This window comes from Oreochromis aureus, linkage group 20 (assembly GCF_013358895.1).
Source record: "Oreochromis aureus strain Israel breed Guangdong linkage group 20, ZZ_aureus, whole genome shotgun sequence".
In the NCBI taxonomy this organism is placed as follows: domain Eukaryota; kingdom Metazoa; phylum Chordata; class Actinopteri; order Cichliformes; family Cichlidae; genus Oreochromis; species Oreochromis aureus.
In genome coordinates, this window is record NC_052961.1 from 25,471,564 (window position 1) to 25,491,441 (window position 19,878).

General features: G+C 41.7%; 2 protein-coding genes across 3 annotated transcripts; both read right to left on the minus strand.

Annotated features, from left to right (window-relative positions):
• Positions 1–353: 353 nt before the first annotated feature.
• On the minus strand, positions 354–10,939 carry ifrd2 (interferon-related developmental regulator 2). Of its 2 annotated transcripts, XM_031745376.2 has the most exons (13): positions 10,406–10,939; positions 9,554–9,610; positions 4,850–4,966; positions 4,575–4,659; positions 4,323–4,447; positions 4,022–4,179; positions 3,741–3,794; positions 3,426–3,604; positions 3,179–3,287; positions 2,937–3,071; positions 2,660–2,788; positions 1,720–1,812; positions 354–1,595 (listed from the first exon to the last, which is right to left on the minus strand). In XM_031745376.2, the coding sequence occupies exons 1-13, from the start codon at positions 10,446–10,448 to the stop codon at positions 1,515–1,517; spliced, it is 1,365 nt and encodes a 454-aa protein (XP_031601236.1). In that variant the 5' UTR covers positions 10,449–10,939; the 3' UTR covers positions 354–1,514. The 2 variants fall into 2 exon arrangements, with proteins under 2 accessions (XP_031601236.1, XP_031601237.1); XM_031745377.2 differs by lacking the exon at positions 9,554–9,610.
• Positions 10,940–11,419: 480 nt separating this feature from the next.
• On the minus strand, positions 11,420–19,780 carry amt (aminomethyltransferase). The gene is made up of 9 exons (XM_031745381.2): positions 19,501–19,780; positions 18,018–18,185; positions 17,682–17,762; positions 16,407–16,538; positions 16,249–16,327; positions 15,719–15,864; positions 13,885–14,065; positions 13,369–13,524; positions 11,420–13,057 (listed from the first exon to the last, which is right to left on the minus strand). Exons 1-9 carry the CDS (start codon positions 19,633–19,635, stop codon positions 12,882–12,884), a joined length of 1,254 nt encoding a protein of 417 aa, XP_031601241.1. The 5' UTR covers positions 19,636–19,780; the 3' UTR covers positions 11,420–12,881.
• Positions 19,781–19,878: the final 98 nt, after the last annotated feature.

Genomic DNA, 19,878 nt, shown 5'->3' on the forward strand with positions numbered 1-19,878 from the left:
AGGACACACTTTTTAAAAACATTTAGTTTTTAGTGGTTACTCGCTGTCCACAGTGATATATAAATATTGATTTTGGCAGCATGAAATCTGTCTCGTGGTTAATGAGGTGTTTTCTTTCTGAAAAAACACAGACTACACTTGGCCAAACTACACTGTACAATTACTATGCTCTGGGCTTGGAAAATTATTCTTAAAGGTAATTACAGCTTAAATTACAATAATTTCACATACTTTAGGATTTTCATGTAAAGCACCTGTGCTCACACTAACACTTAGATCTGCTAAATATCATGTTTCCGGGCAGAAACCAGACCTCCTTTCTGATGTAACTTTATGAACTTAGGAGAAAACAGTGTGCTTAAATTCTCTTTATTCAATCTTTTGTCCAGAAGCACCGATAAGACAGTTTGGTGAGATCATAACTTTTATCCAGGGTGAGGGGTCAAACCTGTTGGATTTGACCCTTCACAAAAGTGTAAACCTAAAAGCCAAACTCATCTGATCAGCAGCTCTGATTAGTGGTGTGTATGTTATCATCCAACATTTTATAAACACGTATCTCCATAAACCCCAATCTTCCCTTTATCTACAGTACATACACATGGATAGATGGTATGAGTCACCAACCTGCAACAAAAATACGAGAAAAAAAAAAAAGAAGGCAGCAGATTCATTTTACCACGTTTATCCAATAATTCTGTCTGTAAACAAGTTGTAGTATTTTTTTAAGTCTTAAAAAACCACACACATTATGTCCCCTTTAATAAATTATTATTAAAATACAATTCTTCACTATAAATGGTTAAAATGAAATACAACTCCCAAAAAATATGAATACAAACATGACAATATTACCTCTTATTTGATTTTTTTTCCTTTTTTCTTTTTAATTTTCATGGTTGAATTAATTTCCAATAAAAAACACCCCCACACAAACACCACACACATTTTCCTTTAGGTTGCATTGTTTGTAAAGTCAGTTTCTGGTTTGGCAGCTGAAATGTAGCGAGGCAGTGTTTTTCCAGAATACGTCCTTGGCTCTTTTAACATCAGTTCATTCTTGAATAGGTTAAGATATTAAATAGGACCACAGGCATCAAAATGTAAAATACCTGCCTCACCTGTCACATGACAGGGAAACAGATTGAACTGACTGTGTGATTCTGCAAGTGAGATTTTACCTTTTCCTCTGTATTTGCACTGAATTGAGTCGTTTTAATCCCACTGAAAGGAAGTTTTGCTTTGTTTCACAGCTCATGTTCACTGTGGAGAATCAGAAATGCTATGGCAGCAAAGCTGGCACCTGCTTTGAGAGAACATCGGGACTTATTCTCTGCAAACTGAGAATAAACGCTGGCCGCCTTAAATTTGGAGAATGACACGGCATGTGAAGAGCACAAGTGGAAAAAAACAAAAACAAAAGAACCCTGTTTGCTGAGTGTATGCTTGTGAAGAGCTGAAGGCATCACGTTGTATCCATGAAAGGAGTTCCTTGGTTTCTTCATTGTGGCCTCTTACATGACATCGGCACGTTTGTCCCGGACCTTGTTCCTCTGTTTAGTTCTGGCTTTGAAGGCAGCCGAGTTGAAAAGATGCTGTTGAAGCCAAAAAATAAAAGCAAGGTGGTAATCACACACACCGGTCACTTCAAACACTACATTTTTAAAGAAAAATACTCAAAGGCAGAGGTCAGATTGCTCCAGCAGAAGCTGCTGTTACCTTCTCAAACCGTGAGATCTTGTTGCCTTTGACCGCAGCGTCCAGGATGAGTGGTGGGCCAAGGCCAAAGATGTCTCTCAGTAGTTGGTTGAACTGCACCAAAACAAAAATTAGACGATATGAGCCGACGATAAAACCGATTTTCCTTTGTTGCATTTATGCTATGCAGACTGCGATGCGGGAGGATGGGCAATAAATCTATGTTTTATTCCATAAACAAAGCTATTTTTGGCAGCTCCCTTGCTACAAGGAGTCGTGAGAGCGGGCAGCTCCGCCTGTTTGATTTGGCAGTTTTATGCCGGCTGACCTTCCTGGGATTTGTATCTCTAGCTGGAATCAAACCAGCAACCTTTCGCTTGACAAGTCCCACCTATATGCAACTCCCACCTATACCACAAGTAGAGGGTACATACAAAAGGCATCTTAAAACATCCGGTAAAACAAACAAACAAACAAACAAACAAAAAAAAACACATAATAAACTTACTAAATTAAGTACCAAGTCATGCCTACTTAAAGGTATAGTATCTCATTCTAGTGGATTTTTTCAGTAGAGGCGTCACTTTAAACATTGGATCATTTAGTTCAGAGTGTTTGTGCATCATTTCATAGCTTATTTACCCTAAATAAACCTAACAGAGGCAGTGGGATTTGCCCACACAAGCGGCTCGTGTGTAGGTGTGCTCATTGTGTGCCGACTGGCATATCCTCCACACAAAATTACATTTGGTATCCTCGCAGCCTGCTGGCTGAGCAGCCAGTACCAGTCTTCCCACTCAGCTTCAGGTTTTTGTTTTCTGCAGTCCGTGCAAGATGTGACAGAAGACAAGACTGAAGAGACAGAAGGCACCGAGCAGCTGCAGTAAATGAGGCTGTATGAAAACAAGCCCACTCTGGTGATCAGTGATAAAGATGAAGGCATTTTGTTCTGTTTCCTCACCTGAAGATGGTGTCTGACTCCAGACTCGAGGATCTCTTTGAAGGCGTCGTAGATCCTTCTCCTCACCCAGCTGTCAATGTAAACGTTCTCCACTCCAAACCTGATTTTCTCTTCTGTGAAGTCCTCGTTCTGGAGAAAGAAATGAGAAGTGAGAAGCTCAGATGTGGGTAAAGCGATGTTGAAGAAAGCTACTCGGCAAGTTAAAACAGAACATCGGGCACCTAAAAAAAAAAAATTTCTGTCAGTCTTTACACAGCTTCAACATGAGACAACGTACCTCTATGTAATGCAGCACCTCTCTGAAGATGGAGCGTTGTTTCCTTCTGTCGTTCTTGGCTCTGTGCTTGTTGCCGTCTGTAGCCAAACTCTTCAGGCATTCACACAGACTTTCACCGTCCTCCACCTCAAACTCCTGCAGACATTCACACGCAAATATGTAGTGCACTAACACAGGAGACGTTTAAACCTATACACCTGTAAGTGAGTGTACTTGTCTGTTCTCATTGTTCAGGTGTGTACCTCGTCTATCTCTCGCCCCAGCTCCACCAGCAGCGCGATGGTCTCTCCTACCGCGATTCTGTAGTTCACATCGCTGCTCTGAAGACACGTCTGTAGTTTAGGGAGGTGACTATAGCAAGAAAGAGGCATAAAATTACCAGTTAGCTACACTGCTAGATACAATTGCTTCTCCTCTCCTTTTTAAACTAAAGTCCATGTCAGACGCAACAGAAGATGCCAGAAGCAGCTTATAGCTGGTTTTACTCACTGGCTGAGCAGCACAGTCAGTCTAGAAGTGGGACAGATGGTGACCAACAGTGACCAGGCCTGCAGGGCAGCAGTGTGCAGACCTGGACTTCCAGGTTTCGGTGTGGGCAGAACTCCCTCTCCATTCGGGTACGAAGACATGAACACACTCTCCAATAGAGCCAATGACTTGATTAAGTCCTGTGAGGAGGTAACATCAATGCATAACAGCATAAGATTAATGTTTCTTGAGTTATTTAAGTCTTTTTCTTTTACTCTGAAAACGTCCAGCTTATGCTTCTCAGAATTAAACTGATAAGCTACAAAGTGTTCTCACCTCTCCATCTTCAGCAGATGAGACATAGCAGCACATCCCCAGAGTCCTAGCACACTAACGGGGACACAGATGCAAGAACGGTCAAACTAACACACAAGCATCTGAGGACAGACAGCGACACTTCATGTGTGATCCTAACACAATCTGGGCTTAGTTAGAATCTAAATAATCAAGATAACATTTGAGCACAAAATAAAAAACAAAAACACACACCCCCTCTGAATAAGCCATCCTAAATCCAGATCTGCATACAAGTTCACAAGTTTCATGTGATTACTCACACTCTGGCGAGCTGCTATGCTGGCACTGCTGTCACTCAAGGTGGCCGTGAGAAGCGGGCGAAGCATTTTGAAGCCCTCCTCCGCCTCGTCTCCGCCCCCTAGCTGAATGCAGAGCAGAGCAAAAACCGTGGCCGACGCCGCCTTCTCCTCGCCACTGCCTGGACACACAAGGAGAACATCGTTTTTTAAAAAACACTGTTTTCATAAATCTTTTGAATTTTTACAAAAATTGCATCAACAGGTTAGCAGAAAGCAAGATGAACTGAAACAATCCACACCAATTCAAGTTGTTTTGCATTACCTTTTCTGAGGCTCCTTTCCAGGCAGTCGCTGATGGTGAGGCGCCTCTCTGTCAGGAAGTCATACAGCACTCTGGAGGAGAAGGCCTGTCGCAACGACTCAAGAGCTGCTAGACGAGTCTTTGCACTAAGACATGAGGAAGAAAACAACAACAAAAGGTGTTGGAGCCATTTTTTGCAGTCAATAGTGCCATTGCATGCTCATTTTGCTTTCTTGACACTTCTTGATTGATTTTAAAAAAACAGTTTCTCACCTCTTATCAGTCAGGTTGTCTATACACAGTTTGAGTTTGTCTTCTGTTTCTTCCTGGGCAGTTTGCTCATCCACCTGCTCACTTCCTGTGTCAGATCAAACAACACAGAAACCTGATACAACTGCATTAAAAGGCAACTGTTTAACGTTTTGACTGGAGACTCCGGCCACAGATACACAGATCATTTAGTGGCAAATCAATTAGAAAATAATCACTGAGGCCCAAACCCAGACTGAATGCACATGTAGAAGGAATGAATTGTGTATTGTATTTACCCGTGCCCTCTTCCAGCACCGAGGTGCTCTCGCTGGCACTGCTGTAGTGGCTGAGAATGTCCGACGTCAGCTCGTCATCGCTGGCTGCCGCCTCTCCCTTTACTCCATTTTTAGCACCTGGAGACGGAAAAGATAAAATAAGAAAAAACAGCAGAGCAAAAGGATTTATATTTGGAAGAAGATGGATGGAAACTGTATACTTTAAAACTTTAATGTCTAACATAAGTCCTTTGTTGTTGTTGTTGTTGTTGTTGTTGTTGTTGTTGTTGTTGTTGTTGTTGTTGTTGTTGTTGTTGTTGTTGTTGTTGTTGTTGTTGTTGTTGTTGTTGTTGTTGTTGTTGTTGTAAATCACAACAGAAGTTAGCCCAAAATTTTTGATTAGCTCCCACAATTAAATTAATTTATACAATAAATTATACAATTAAAGGAGATCTGGGCGACACTGAGGCCCTCTTATGTCACTATAAGCAGCTCACTTCCAATCATATGCAAAAAACATTACAGTAAAACTGAAACCTGTTCTGCCATTTTCCAAGGCAGCAGGATGTGTTGAGTAACCCATCACTTATATTACCTGTTAGCACAACTTCCTCTTAGTGTGAAGCTTACCAAACTAACAGGGGAAAAAAAAAAAAAAAAACCCAAACACATCTCTGATAGTTGAAAAAGCTGCGTAATTCTTCGACTTTCCATTAACACCAGAGAGCGGCCAAACTCGCACAAACACCAAAACACTGTTAAATTCAGTGGAACAAAATTCAATGCTAAATATTTTAGCCTGACTTTAGTGGTCAGAATCGCTTCGTTTGTATGCACATGGTATAGCAAAGGGAAAAAAATTGTTTCAAGCACTTAAAAGAATTTTTTTATGCTCAGTTTTTTTGCTGCATATTAGGAATCTTTATTAAAAAATAAATAAAAATAAAAGGATGGCTAAAATGAGACACTTCCCCAGAACTTGTGGTTTAAAAAAAATAATTAAAAAAAATGCAGAACCTGCCCAAAATTAACCAGAAGCTGGCAGGAGGCTGTCTACTAGCAGCTTCAATGAAGCTTACTGTAGGCTCATGCAGTTGTGCCGCCTCTCTGCATCTTTGGTCTACTTCTACAATACACGTATACACTTAATTGCCATCTGCAAACTCCTTTACTGGTGTGAATTCATCATGTTTTGCTGTCACTCTCGCCCACACAAGGAAGCTGGCGACTTCTTGGTTAACAACCAGGTCATAACTAACTCAATTCAGTTCAGTTTGGATCTACTGGTACAGCGCCGCATCACAACGACAGTCACCTCTAGGCGCTTTATTACTGGAAAAGAAAGACCCCTAAACATTTTGGAGAAAATCCCACTAACAGTCAACCCCTTATATACAACCTCTAGCACAACCAGGCTTGGGAAGGGACAGCCATCTGCACCTATCAATTGATAGGAGCAAATAAAATAGAGGAGAAAAGGGAATAATGAAAAAGTGCATAGGAAGACACGGGGGAAAAAAACAACAACACACAGACCAAGAGAAAGGAGCCTAAAATGTAATGACATGCTGCAGTGGAATATAAAATAAAAAAAATAAAACACTAGGAGAGTGAAAAAGTGCATCACACCAAGCAGCCTCCCATTCTACTTTTAAATGACAAGTAAGCCTAATGTTCCACAGAAAAGTGCTCTATTAGGATAACATGATACTATGAAGTCTCTAATCACAGCAAACACCAGATAATGCAAGGATTTTCCATTAGGTAATGCTCAGTCATCTTTTATTTGTTTATTAGCGCCAGATGTTCTGTTTCCACACAGCTCTGCCATGTGTGTATGAGAAGGGCTAAGAGTGAGGCATGCAGAGCTAAGCTAACACTCCTGCTGGCTCAGGACTTTCTACTGTTGTTGGGATTACTGAAGACCAGTGTGGTTTTCATTTATTCGTTCATTCAGTGTGTGGGATCCAGAACGGTCAGACTGTGTGCGCGCGAGTACACGTGTGTTTAGGTGTTCGTGTCGAGGTCAAACAGGACAGCTGGGGTAGCCCAAAGGTCACCGGTGTTGGAGCAATTCAAAATAGGAGAGTCATTCCATTCTGTTCAACACCTAACACAAAAGCACAGCAAATACAGAAACTTTGTTGACACATTTTGCAATACCTTGTAGTTATTTCCACCTGTTTTCCCAGATAAAAAATGCATAGACAACTAAGACCATGTTTGAGCTCAGAGTAACGAGTGTAAACTAGGCTAAAGTTCAGCCATTTGACTGGAGTGGACTCAGTTGTGAAGCCACTGTTTTCAGAGCTTAGGTTTTAATCAGAATACTTTATTGATCCCTAGGGGAAATAACCTTTCCTTTACAGAGTTTCTTACCTGTAGTCACAAGCCAAGCACTGCTTAATTCCTTCATCATAGCTGAGTAATTCCTATCCATCATTTAAAGGCTCTGGAAACAGTACAAGCAACAACTGCTACACTTAATATTTGGGAATCTAGCTTCAAATCCGAGTCTCATTATTCCCACTGCTTATGAAATACTTTACTTTCACACTAAATGTCTCTACCAAGAATCGGTTCATGATTCCTAGCAACAACTACTCTCTACTTAATAGTTAATAATTATATAACTCTTTTCTTTTAATTAATGGTGAAATAACACATGAAAAAATACAGGACGTAAATGTAAATTCAGAAAAAAAGACGATCTGAACAGCGTCCCTTGAAGTGCGCTTTCCTTATGTGATGTTCTGATTACTCTGACAGAATGGCCCGAGGCAAACATACTGTTGGTAGCTGAGATAACACACTCTGTGGGCCAATATCAGTCAGCAGTTTCCAAGTCACCATCCTTGAACTGCTGGTCACTTCACTGGTTACACAGAGCTCCACACCTTCCTACGCAGGCCTGCCCACACACAGCTCAGTTAGTGAAGTGTGAGCTCCCCGCCAGGACTCACGTGTCCTCTCCCCATTGCCACTTTATGCTTACATAGCAGTCACTCACACGGCTCCAGCAGTTGGTCAGCCACTGGGAAATAAGGCTCTGCTGACAGATTCGAGCCGAGGAGGAGGGAGCTTTTTAAAAAGCCCACATGCTATAGACGGAAGACATAGGACTCCAATGGCTAAATTAACCTGCATTCTCCTTGCAGGCACTTTGCTAAACGTCTGAATGGATCACTACCCCTACAGTTGGAGAAGTCAAGCAGCACAGCAAATATTCGGACATCTATTTTTCTCACCATCAGCGCTTGTTCTTCTAAAACTGCAAGCCCTATTTGAAGTCATCCAGAAACAGACCTTGAAGGAAAACTAAATTATTCGACTTAAAATATCAAACCACACGGAGTGTTGCAGGAAACCGATGCATAAATCTGCATCGATAACAAAAACTGTCTTTAGAGTTTAAATAGTCTGTTTCTACTGGAATACGTAGAAGTATTCTGTACTGGTACTGCTGGTTGTCAGTGCTGTCTCCATTCACAATCATTTATTGCTTGAGAGGTTAAAGATAGCTTTAAAAGGTTGTCTTTGTGTCTCTCACATAGGACAGTTATTTCTCATAATTATCCATCATCAACTGAATAATATGAGGTGTTCCACAAGGTTGTGTCCTGTGCCCCATCCTGTTAGCACTGTACTTGCTTTCTCCCAGGCAAATAAGTCATTTTAATGATATTTATATCTGCATGTTGTCGGCGTCGCACTATTTTTTAAGTTGATGATTTAAAACGCTGTACTACTGAATTATCTGAATAAAGCTAAATACTGACAATGCACGTGGTTCTTGTTTCTGCCCCTGTTGGCCTCTTCCCAAAGATAATGAAATGCTTTGGTTCTCCTTCTTCTTTTCTTAAGCCTATCCTCTGTAATCTGGGATTCTTCCTTTAGCCACACTTACACTTTGGACCAGCATGTAAAATACTTGGTTTCCCCACGTTTCTACCAGCTGGGGAATATTGCTGAGCTGTGGCTCATTGTGTCTATAACTTTAAATCCTGTTAGCCTGCATAAATTAAACAACTTCAAAAATTTACCATGAAATTCTCCCTGTCCATCCATTAAAGTTTGCAGAAAGCTTTGGGTTTCAAAGGAAGCTCAAACATTAACATGATTATATTATGTGTTAATAAGGAACATGTGACAGTAAGTTAGGGATTGCCACATAGAGCAGTGTCACCAGTGACTTTAACTCCGCGTCCAGAATGTCACGCTGACCTGACATTGCTTACACATGACATAGTCGCACAGGAAGCAACAAGTAATTGTTTATGGTATTAGTGCAGGTAAGAAGAGGAGAAATTTCAGTTCAAAGTTACGATCAGAGTAGATGGCGATAAATCAAGAAAAGTTTTTTTAAATAAATAAACCAAACACCTGTAAGTGCAGCAGGACAGGTGGCTGAAAAGGTCAAAAGTCGTTAGACGACATTCATACTCTGTAATATCTATTTTTTAATCTTGCCTTAAAGCCATGACAAGTGCATGGTGTTCACGTGAGACGTGCACACAAAGAAAGAGAACATTCAGATATAACTGCTACAGCTTTATTAAAGTGAGCAGCCAAGGCACGCAGAAGGAAGAGTGCAGCTGAAATACAAAAAGACAGACATGGTTGTTTGATTTGCGGCATGCACTGTCATGAGGTTCAAGAGCTCCTGGACAAGGTTAGAACCAGACGTAGAAGCTGGGGTCGGGAGTCAGGAGTCAGAGGAGTTACCTTTGAGTGACGCCTTAGTCGACAGGTGCAGCTGAAGAACCTCCTGACGGAGAGAGCCTGGACATGATGGAATGAACGGATGGTTGAAATAGATTGTATATTTGGAGGAAGAGCAGTGGACAGGTTCATGAATGGATGGAAAGGTGAATGTAATGCAAGAATGGCCATGATGAAGAAAACATGAAAAATGGGCATTAAATTCTGTATTTCAACCCTTTTTTTGCATTTAATGATGCATCTGAAGCTTTAAATTAAGTAAAGACAAACGCTGACAAAGCTGTAAAGCCAGATTGCAACGGACCGTAAATTTCTTTGCGTTTCCTCTGCACAAACTTTGGAAGTCGGTGTGTGCGCTTTCAAAAGAAAAGTCACTCCACGATTACTTTACCCACGCCGACAAAAGCGTGCAGCTGTTAACTCCGAAGCAGCAACATCACAGAATTGACCATAATTCATATGTTAATGAGCTTGAATAATAACTCTTTATGCAGAAGTCTACAGCTATTAAAAAATGCATCAAGCTTTCCTGGACCGCTCCTCGCGCCTATTAAGAGTGTCAAACTGGCTTTAGCATCAATGCCAAGCAAATGCAGACTGCACTGCTAAGATGTAGCACTGATTATACCCACATGGATGTGCACGTCAGGGTGCAAAACAACTCACATGCTAAAGTTAGGAAGCAACAGGCTGCCCGTCTGTTAGCGTCCATTCCATATGGCAAAAATACCCCTGCTTCAAACTGCTAGTCTTTCTTCCAAGTGTACTGTTAGATCTGTTCAAACCGTATTCAGACTTCTACTCCCTTATATTCCTGCTTGAGCTTGAGTTAGCATGGCTGCTATTGCTACTTACCCGGCTTACCGGAGCCACGTTTCCCCGTCTTACTCCGCGGCATTTCCAGCAGCTTTGATCCTCCGCTTCACAACAAAGCTAGCTGAGGTTAGCTAGCCTAAGGATTTGAACGACGGGCGTGAAAACAGCAGCAACAGAAGCCTGTCCGTAATTACAAGGGTTTGGGTTTTTTTGTTTGTTGTTCTTAAGCCACCTTCTTTCGTGTTGACGCTTTGGTTATCGCTGGCTAGCCTCCGTTACGAACACCAACCAACACCACGTTCCGTAACTTTTCGCTTTCTTCAGTCTATGAATAAAGAGTTGTCCGTCGGCGGAAAAGTGGCTGTCTTCAGCAGCTGCCCCGGTGTATTATCTATGATTGTCCCCGGGTAATCTATATCTAATACTAGGGTGAGATGGTAAGTATTTTTCAAAGCGTTTAGGACGGAGTTTTGAGCACGCTGTAGTCGCCAAGTCCACCATCTTCCCCTCAGTAGCAACTGATAAAACCGGCAGCCGGGGTTGCCAGGTTTGTTCAGTTAACGTCCCCTCCTTTCCGCTTACGTGTAAAGCCAACGTCACGCGTCGTAAATGAAGTTCCTTTGTGGACTGGATATGATTAAATAAATCGAGTCATACATTTGTTTTGAATTGAAGTTTGAACTTCCAGGGTTTTTCATAACAAACGGCTCGCCTTTAATCATGTTTTATTCATTTAAAGGTGTGAGCCATGAGTCAAATTTGGGGAAAACGGTGTTGCACATTTACATCCCTCCACACTCCTGCTTGGAGATGAACATTTAATTCAAGATTACAAGATTTGTAATCTTGAATTTACTGTATCCGATTTGGATATTATTCACAACAGTATCGAGACCTGACATTTGGAGATGGTGACACTAACAATAAATACAGGATACGGAGCTGGAGGTGGGGGGAGGCAAGGCTCAGATGGACCTGTGCATAAGAGGAGTAATGGATATTCTGGACAAAGGATGTTGAAGATGACAGAAAAAAAAAAGAAAAAAAAAAGAATTGAACAGAAATCACCTTTATTAAAGAAAAGACCTCATATCAATAGAAAATGTTTACAAAAACTCCATAATTTGTCCAAGTATTAGTACAAACTCACAGCAAATGTTCAAGAAAACCTAAGAGTCAGTAGTTTTGCAGACATGCATGCATAAGACAGTGTCCCATTTGATAATTAAGATTTCCTTAGAAGCAGACAGAAAACAGAAAATAATTACAATTAACATTTTTTCAAGTTAGTCTTGTACCACATGTTGCCCAGGTGCAAAGTGTTCTTATCTTATGATTTTCTTTACGAATCACCAAACCAAGAGCAAAAACAAAAAATGAACATAAAAAAAAAAAAAAAAAAAACCCTCAATACCACAAATGCAACTACAACACTTAAGACAGAGACTTTTTGCATGGAAGGACAACAAGTCGCCCCCGTTTACAAATCAAGCATTTTATAAAACCATGGTTACTGGAAATTTGGTTTATGACATTCAGAAAACCTTAAAAAGAGAAATGTGTCGTGTGCAGTTTCTGTTTTTGGTCCAGCAGTGACAAACCGAAATGATATCATGTTTCATTAGCGATAAAAAGTGAAATGCTAGTGTTTTACATCTTTGTTACTCCCACTGGAAAAATAAAAGTGCAGCAAGGTATTTCATTAAACAAAAAAACAAAAACAAAACAACTTGGTCTCGGAACAACGTCTCGGCCCCATCATCCACAGGGGAACCCATGTTAGTGCACCATGAATGTCTTAACCAAACACACACACATAATACTGAATGACTAAAGGACTGGCAGTCTGCGCAAAGTCTTTGTATGTTGGGTGACCAGATCCCAAAACACGAGATGGTGTGGAACTTGTTAGCCAGACAAAAATTGAATTTCCCAGGATATAGTATTCATTTTCTTTGTGGCAGTTTCCATCATATTTACCAAAATCGTCTTTCCCTGATGGGCAGAGCGTTAGACGAGCTACGTGGCTCTACATGGGACTAACTTCCACTTGAATATAAGACAAAGCCTTCCCTGCTTTCTTCAGATAGTTTGATTAAAAGCCAGACTTTATAGACGTGCATATCCTGCAGAGCCAGTCAAAATGTGGGACACACCTCTTAATATGTGGGACGGGGGGGACAAGGGATAAAAATGCTTAGCAGTCCATTATAAAGAGGGTCATCTGGTCACCCTGTTTTGTCCGTGAGCTCCTATAATGTCCATCCTCAAAGCGGCAGCCCTGGTGACTCTGAATATGAACACTGTGACTACTTTAAACTTCATATATTTGTGCGTTACAGTGACCGATCAATAGTCAGTAGTCATTTTTGGACTAATTTCTCCTCTCTCGGACTCACCAGTGAAGATCTGTAAATTTTATATTGTGGGCTAAGAATGAGGGGGCAGTGCTGGCAAATACAGGATCGTTTGAAGGAACGCTCAGCAGCACCTATACTCGCCATACATGTCACTCCTAACCAGTATAGTACTTGGTGGGCACAAAGGGCATCTTGCTGACGGTGGCCGGCACTGCCTTTTTCCTGACCTCGACCTGGATGGCTGTTCCATTTTTGGCGAACGCCGCATCCACGTAACCCATGGCAATGTTCTTTTTCAGGCAGGGAGAGGGGCAGCCGCTGGTCACCTCACCTGTACAAAACACATAAATGAATTTGTCTTTCCAAGGAAATTGTGTCATTTATTTCTATATGACAGGCACTATGTCTGCAATGATGCAGTGTGTGAAGAAACATTTAACAATCATCTCGCTGACATTTGATATGATGCCACAGAAATACAAACAATGCGATCATATTTATTTTAAAGCCCTAACATGTAAGATTTGAAAATGTCTGACTCTGGAGACCCCAATTGGCAACATCATAACAGATACTGTGGCAAACAACAATACTGTCATAATTGTTTTTTATGTCTGTGTTTGCACTTTGGCACATTCTGACCTATGACCTTTCCGTCAGGGCTGAGAATAGGCGTGTGCTGCCGGACTGGGGGGCCGGTGGACACCAGACCCACTCTCTTCCTGGCTGTCTTGGCTTTGATCTGAGGTACGATGATGTCAGCACCGGGGAAATCTTTGGCCTGGCGTCTGCGCTTTCCTGTGTGTGAGACACCAGCAGAGTTCATTGACAGACTGAATGAAAAGGCAGGCGTGCACAACATCTGGGATCGTCTTAAAAAAAAAAAAAAAAAAAATTCTTATGTGTAATTCCAAATTATCAGATGGTGGTATCTAATTGCTATGTAATTGTGAAACTATTAGAAAAAGATCCTAAAACACATGCTGCTTCTCGCCATCGGAGACCAATCAGAAGAACGTTTACCTTTGAGTGACGCCTTAGTCGACAGCTGCTTATTAAGTGGCAAATGAAAACAAAATCACAAGTTTCATCACAGCCTCACACAAAAGCAGCAGTTAGAAAAAAATAATAAACGACCAAAAAAAATGAAACTCCAACCTATGGTCCAGACAAGCGTGGCCTCCACAGGTGTAGTGGTCTCATCGATGTCATTGCCATAGAGACAGAGCCCCGCCTCCAGTCGTAGACTGTCCCTAGCTCCCAGCCCGGCCAGCTTCACCTCACTGTTGGCCACTAGCTTCTCCGTCAGCTCCACCACTCTGGACTCAGGGACGGAGATCTGACACACAGAGACACAGGTAAACTGTAGAGCCACGTCTCTATCCAAGTACCTTTAATGCCAATAAAGTTAAGAGAATTACAAATTTAAAATGGAGACTTCACCTCAAAATTACATCTACACATGTAATGATACATTGTGCCATTTATCCCCGTTTTGGAGAAGTTTACTACAGATCTGTCAGCCACAGACCCTGGTGTGTGTGTAGGTTCATGTAGGAACTATTTTATATCTGCCAATCAAAAGACATGTGCAGCTAGCTAAAAGTAATTAAGCTAGTTTGAAGGTTTGCATCCTGTGAAGCTTTCATTATACAATCTCTTTATTGTACAGAGTGATACAGCTGGCTGCTGTAATTAGGCCAACACAAAACATTTCCTAGATTAAGCGCTCACAATAAGGTTTCTGGATGTTTGAGTAAGAATTTCTGGAACGAGACACTGGCGAGTCTTTTTGTCTTGGAGAGCGATAGAGCGCCATCTAGTTCTGCTATATCTACAAGAAACCAGGCAGATCTACAGTGATAGCTCAAAAAAAAAATATATATAAACTCAATTTTGTTGTTAACAATTAACAATCAAAGAAAAGCAGTCTGCAGAGAGGACATTTCCTCAAACATGATTTGCATCAAATGAATGCCCAAATAAGAGCAAGTGTATCGAGACTACTTCAAGATGTTGATTACATATCAAGAAGAAGAAGCTGCTGTCAGCTGCTCCCTTATTCAGAAGGGGTCACCACAGCAGGTACCTCTGCATGTTTCATTTGTTAGATTTTTTATTTATTTTTTCAAACAGCAGAATCAACTTCCTGACACAAACCCAAAGGGATTTGTCTCCTCCTGGATACAAAAACCTGCGAACTTTAACTTGTTAGTCAAATGTTTAAGACACTTCACTAAAGGGTCACTCACCATTAATTTCAGATTAATATTTTAAAATATTTAAGAGAAACAGGTAATTAGCTTGATAACTCAAACAGTTACAATAAGTATAGTAAACAGATGTGAGTCTGAGCACCGAGTGAAATGAAGACAAAGAAAATCAAGCTGCCACCAACGCTCTGTAAGATAGATGGAGAGATCCACCCACATCCACCCTGTTCTTCTTTTTTGAGCGAGTGCAGGGAGGGGGTGCATATCAGCAAGTAACTGTGATCTTTCTTTAAACAGACAGCTTGTGAATCAATAATGGCAGGATACAGAGTAGTTAGTCCACAGTCTTTTGACTTCGGCCTCACATTTGGTTTTGCATTTGTGGTTTCGATATGTCACATATGCCTCTTTTAGAGCTGCACTCCTTTCCATAAATGGCACTGTATCTGAAAGTGTGGGCTTTTGCACAAGTCCCAGTGGTTAGCTCACTAAAGACCAGGCCTAATAAGAGTTACACACTGAGGTTAGAAAGAAATAACACACTGTCCAGGCAATAACGGACATTCAAAGACTTGCACAGGCTTTTGGTTGGCAGAGGGAGTGATGGGGGACAGGGTCTGCAGAGAGGCGTGGGTTAGTCCACAGAACTGCTTGCCAATACAGCCTTTTTTTTAAAAAAAAACAAAAAAAAAAACACTGTCCATTAAACACAAGTTATAATAAAAAACTAGTTGTCCCGAAGCATGAAAGTACCTGCAAACACACACATATGTGCTCACCTCCACCCCGTCCTCTCCAGTGTATCCACATCGAGTTACTCTGCAGTCAGGGACACCGAACACCGTGGCCAGGGCAGAGGTCATGAAAGTTAGCTTACTCAGGTCCTCCTTCAATCCCGCCTGGAGCACCCGAGACATAGTGGGACCTGCAGACATGCAAATAAATTCTTATCTGCAAGACCGGAGACACCTAAACTGCAGGAGTTCACTCTTCAGTTCATGAAGGATTCAAAGAGGAAACAATGAAAGAATGTATTATTTTTTTTAAACAACGTGACTGAAGAAATACTGATAATGAGAAAAAGTGACGCCAGCTAAGATGAGCAGAAGAAGAAAAAAAATCAGAAGCAATAGCCAAAATTCATGGATGGACAGAGAAAGAGTGAATGAGGGAAAGCAAAACCAGAGGAAAGTAAAACAAGATGAAAAGGAAGGAGGAAGAGAAGTAGAAAGGAAAGGAAGTGATGAAGACTATAGTAAGGGCACCGATGAAAAGAAAAAGAAGGCAGACTGTCGCACAAATATTCTACCTTGCACAGCAATCAGTGCGCAATCAAGAAACTCCAGATCCACATCAAAACCAGCATATTTGAACTCTGCCAGTCTGGCCTGAAAGCAAAACACACCCACACACATCAGATGCTTTTTAACTCCCGGCCTGTTTGCTACATACATTTCTTGAATTCACCTTCATATGAGCAGAGTCCTTGTCAGCACAGCCGGCGTTGGAGACTACGTAGAGGTAGCCCTGGTCCGTCTTTGTCACAATGAGGTCATCAATAATCCCACCTTTCTCATTAGTGAAGAGGGTCAACGTGCCCTTGGAGGTGAGGCAAGAAAGAGAAAAGGAAATGAAGGAAACAGAAAACAGGACACTGTGGACATCGTGTTTATGTTAAGTTTCTCTTCTTTAAGTCTCTCTTGCAGTCACTGGATTAGCCATACTCAGAATATCTGAAAACCCAACTCAGTGAAGATGCCAGAAGAGAAACTTCAGATTTAGCCAAGCTGGGAAGGTCTCTTGGGGCCATTTCTAAACAACTGCAGATTCCAAGATCATCAGTTCAAACAACTGGAGGAAAGACAAACAAACCAGGAACCACAAGGACTCAAGCCTGTCATAAACTGTATACTGCTGAAACGCCATCATCACTGTCCACTGAGGTTTTACATTGCTGTGAACTAAAAGGGTGCTGATTAAGAAAGAAACACACGCTCCAAAATCAGCATCTTGAAGCTTGAATGGAATTTGCAGCCGTTCACATGGACAAGAAACAGTTTTATAGTCAGATAAGAGAAGCTTTTTTGGCCACAATGACAGCAGTTATGTTTGGAGGAGTAAAGGTGAAGCTTTACTACCAGTGATACGAGTACATTACACAAAATAGTTTGATTAATGCAGAATGAGGACTATGTCCAAATTCTTCAACTTCACCTCAAATCAACAGCTAGATGGTTGAAACTTGGACACAGTTGGGTGCTCCAACAGATCTTGGAACTGATTTTGGAACTGATAAAACAGGCTGCATATATGTACATGTATATACATACATGTATGTATATGTTTGAACCTCTGTGTATAAGAGAAAATCCAGTTCAATGTGGTCCAGCCAGTTTTTATTTTTTTTAAGTTGATTAAAGATATATGCTTTATAATCCTTCAGACAATGAGAGTGAACTGATGGCCTCATGTTGCAGTGGATACAGTCTCATTGTTTTTGTCTCTAAATACAACCGGCAGCTGCTTTAGAGGAAACCCTCTCAGTAAAAACTGTGTACACTGCCTGCTCAGCACCAGACAGTTATATTTTTGGAAGTAAAAATAATTTAAAAAATGGATTAAAGTCAACATGTCAAGTTAAACGGTGATCTTCTGCTAGTTTTGTGTCCACAGCTTCCCCTCGCTTGCCTCAAAGTGAACAAAAAGTCAGTAAAAGCAGAAACAAAACAATCCTTTGTGTACCTGGTTGTCCTTGAGTTCTGCGATGTCTGCAACCACCAGTGACTCCATGAACTTCACCCTGTCTTTGCCGTGGACGTTGGTCTGACGGAGAAAAACGAAAAGTCTGTAATTAAATCTTTAACAGCAACAGTTTCCTGGAGATTTGGGTGGTGGATAAGAACAACAGCCAGACATTATTTTTACTCTTCCATGATGTGACTAACATGTACATTTCTTCACTTGACAAACTCATTGTTTGACACAGGGGTCACACTCTGCTCCCAATATTTACAAGTACATCCAAGTTGCGATGCTCTACTTGAAATCTGCACCCACGTTTAAGAGCGCATGCCTCACCTGCAACATGTGGCTGACATCAAAGATGGAGCAGTGCTCTCTGGTGTGCATGTGAGAGGCAATGTGACTGTCTTTATACTGAACGGGCATACTCCAGCCTGCAAACTCCACCATCTTTCCCCCCTGGTCCCTGTGGAAGTCAAATAGTGGAGTCTTCTTCAAGGCAGCCTGGGGAAAAGAAAACATCAGGCTTGTAGTAAAAGTCCACGGATGAAATACTGCGACTGCTGATTTCTTGCATGATATTAAATCTATTAAAGTGTTTCTAACAGGTTTAGTAGTTTAGCATGTTCTGCAAATACCACAGTGAGCAGGAACACAATAACAACACATCTTTGATTAACACACAGCTCAGCTGATAGGCCTCTCTCTTTCATGCTCTCTTCAGTCTGACCTTTGAACCAGCTGGTGAAGGTGGGCTTATCAGCCACAGCAGCAGCAGCACACTGTGGGACAGAGTGTGTCTGCACCTTTCCAAACTGTCCACAGTCAGCTGTTACTGTGAACAAACCGAAGGCATGTAGCTGCTCTGGTTGCAGTATCAACTAGACCCATATACTCTTAAGCCTTTGTGGATTTATACTGCTTTGTACTTATGATATTTTGGGTATTATAAGAGTGAAAGAACAAGACTGATCCTATCTTGATCAATTGTTTTGACCCAAACCACCTTTGCATACAAACCTACAAAAGCATAGGGATGACATGAAGGAGTAAAAAGCTGGATAAAAGGGTAAGATGGCCCCACATTAAACTGAGATCTTGCTGACAGTACCGCAGAGTCAGTCACTCGTGGTTTTAATAAAGCCATTTTGTGCAGCTCAGTGAAGTGAAGCAGGCAGGGGGGAGGGCCACTCTGCAGGGACAGATGTACATTATGTGCGCATGGGCGAGCCGATGCTGTCAAAAACTCACATGTTAATACTGTATTAATTCAAGCCCTAACCCTATCACAACAACAGTCGCCTCAAGGAGCTTTATAGTGTAAGGTAAAGACCCTACAGCACTAAAGAGAAACCCCAACAATCAGACAATCACACCAATCCCCTATGAGCAAGCACTTGGCGACAGTGGAAAGGAAAAAGTCCTTTTTAACAGGAAGGCAGGCAGGCCTCTGAGGTGACCTGTTGGGGGTGAGGGGAGGTAGACAGGGCTAAAGACACACACAGTAGGCAGTAACAATAATAGAGCGAGGCTCGTTCAGAGAGCCAATCAAAAATCATCTAAATCTGATGAGTTATAGGCCTGAAATTGTCCTTTCACTGGAATTTCTTGAAATACAAAAGTAGGATAAACACACCACAGGACAGGTTAGAGTTTAAAAAAAAAATTATTAATAAGTAATATCGAACACGTGAGAAATTAAATAAGTGAAAATTCAGCAAATAGATAAATAACTCATAACAACAAAAGGTGCGCGTGAAGTCTAACGCCAAAAGCCTTTGGCACACTTGTAAGGAGTGAAGTTCACGGCTCTGCTTACTTCTGTGCTGGCAGCCCGGCTCTGCTGCTGCCTCCTCCCCGCACATCCAGCTCCAAAGAACCGCAGCAAACCGTCCCGTGCAGCCCGCAACCCGAGCCCCGAAGCCCCGGCTCCAACCGTCAACCGAGCCCACATTATGACACCTGATTCCCCGCTAAATTCAGCACGCACTCTCGCTGCTCCTGACGGGGTAACACTTCCGCTGTGCTTCTAAACTCTTTGGACTCTTCACTCAGTGCAGTTTGCTCTTACCTAGCAAAACCACATGAAGCGCAATGATTAGCCGCGAGGACTTGTGGGTAATGTAGTTGCTGGACCGCTGGCGCGCAGACGCTGAACCTTATTAAAGAAAACACAAAGTGGGTGTTACCTGAAAAA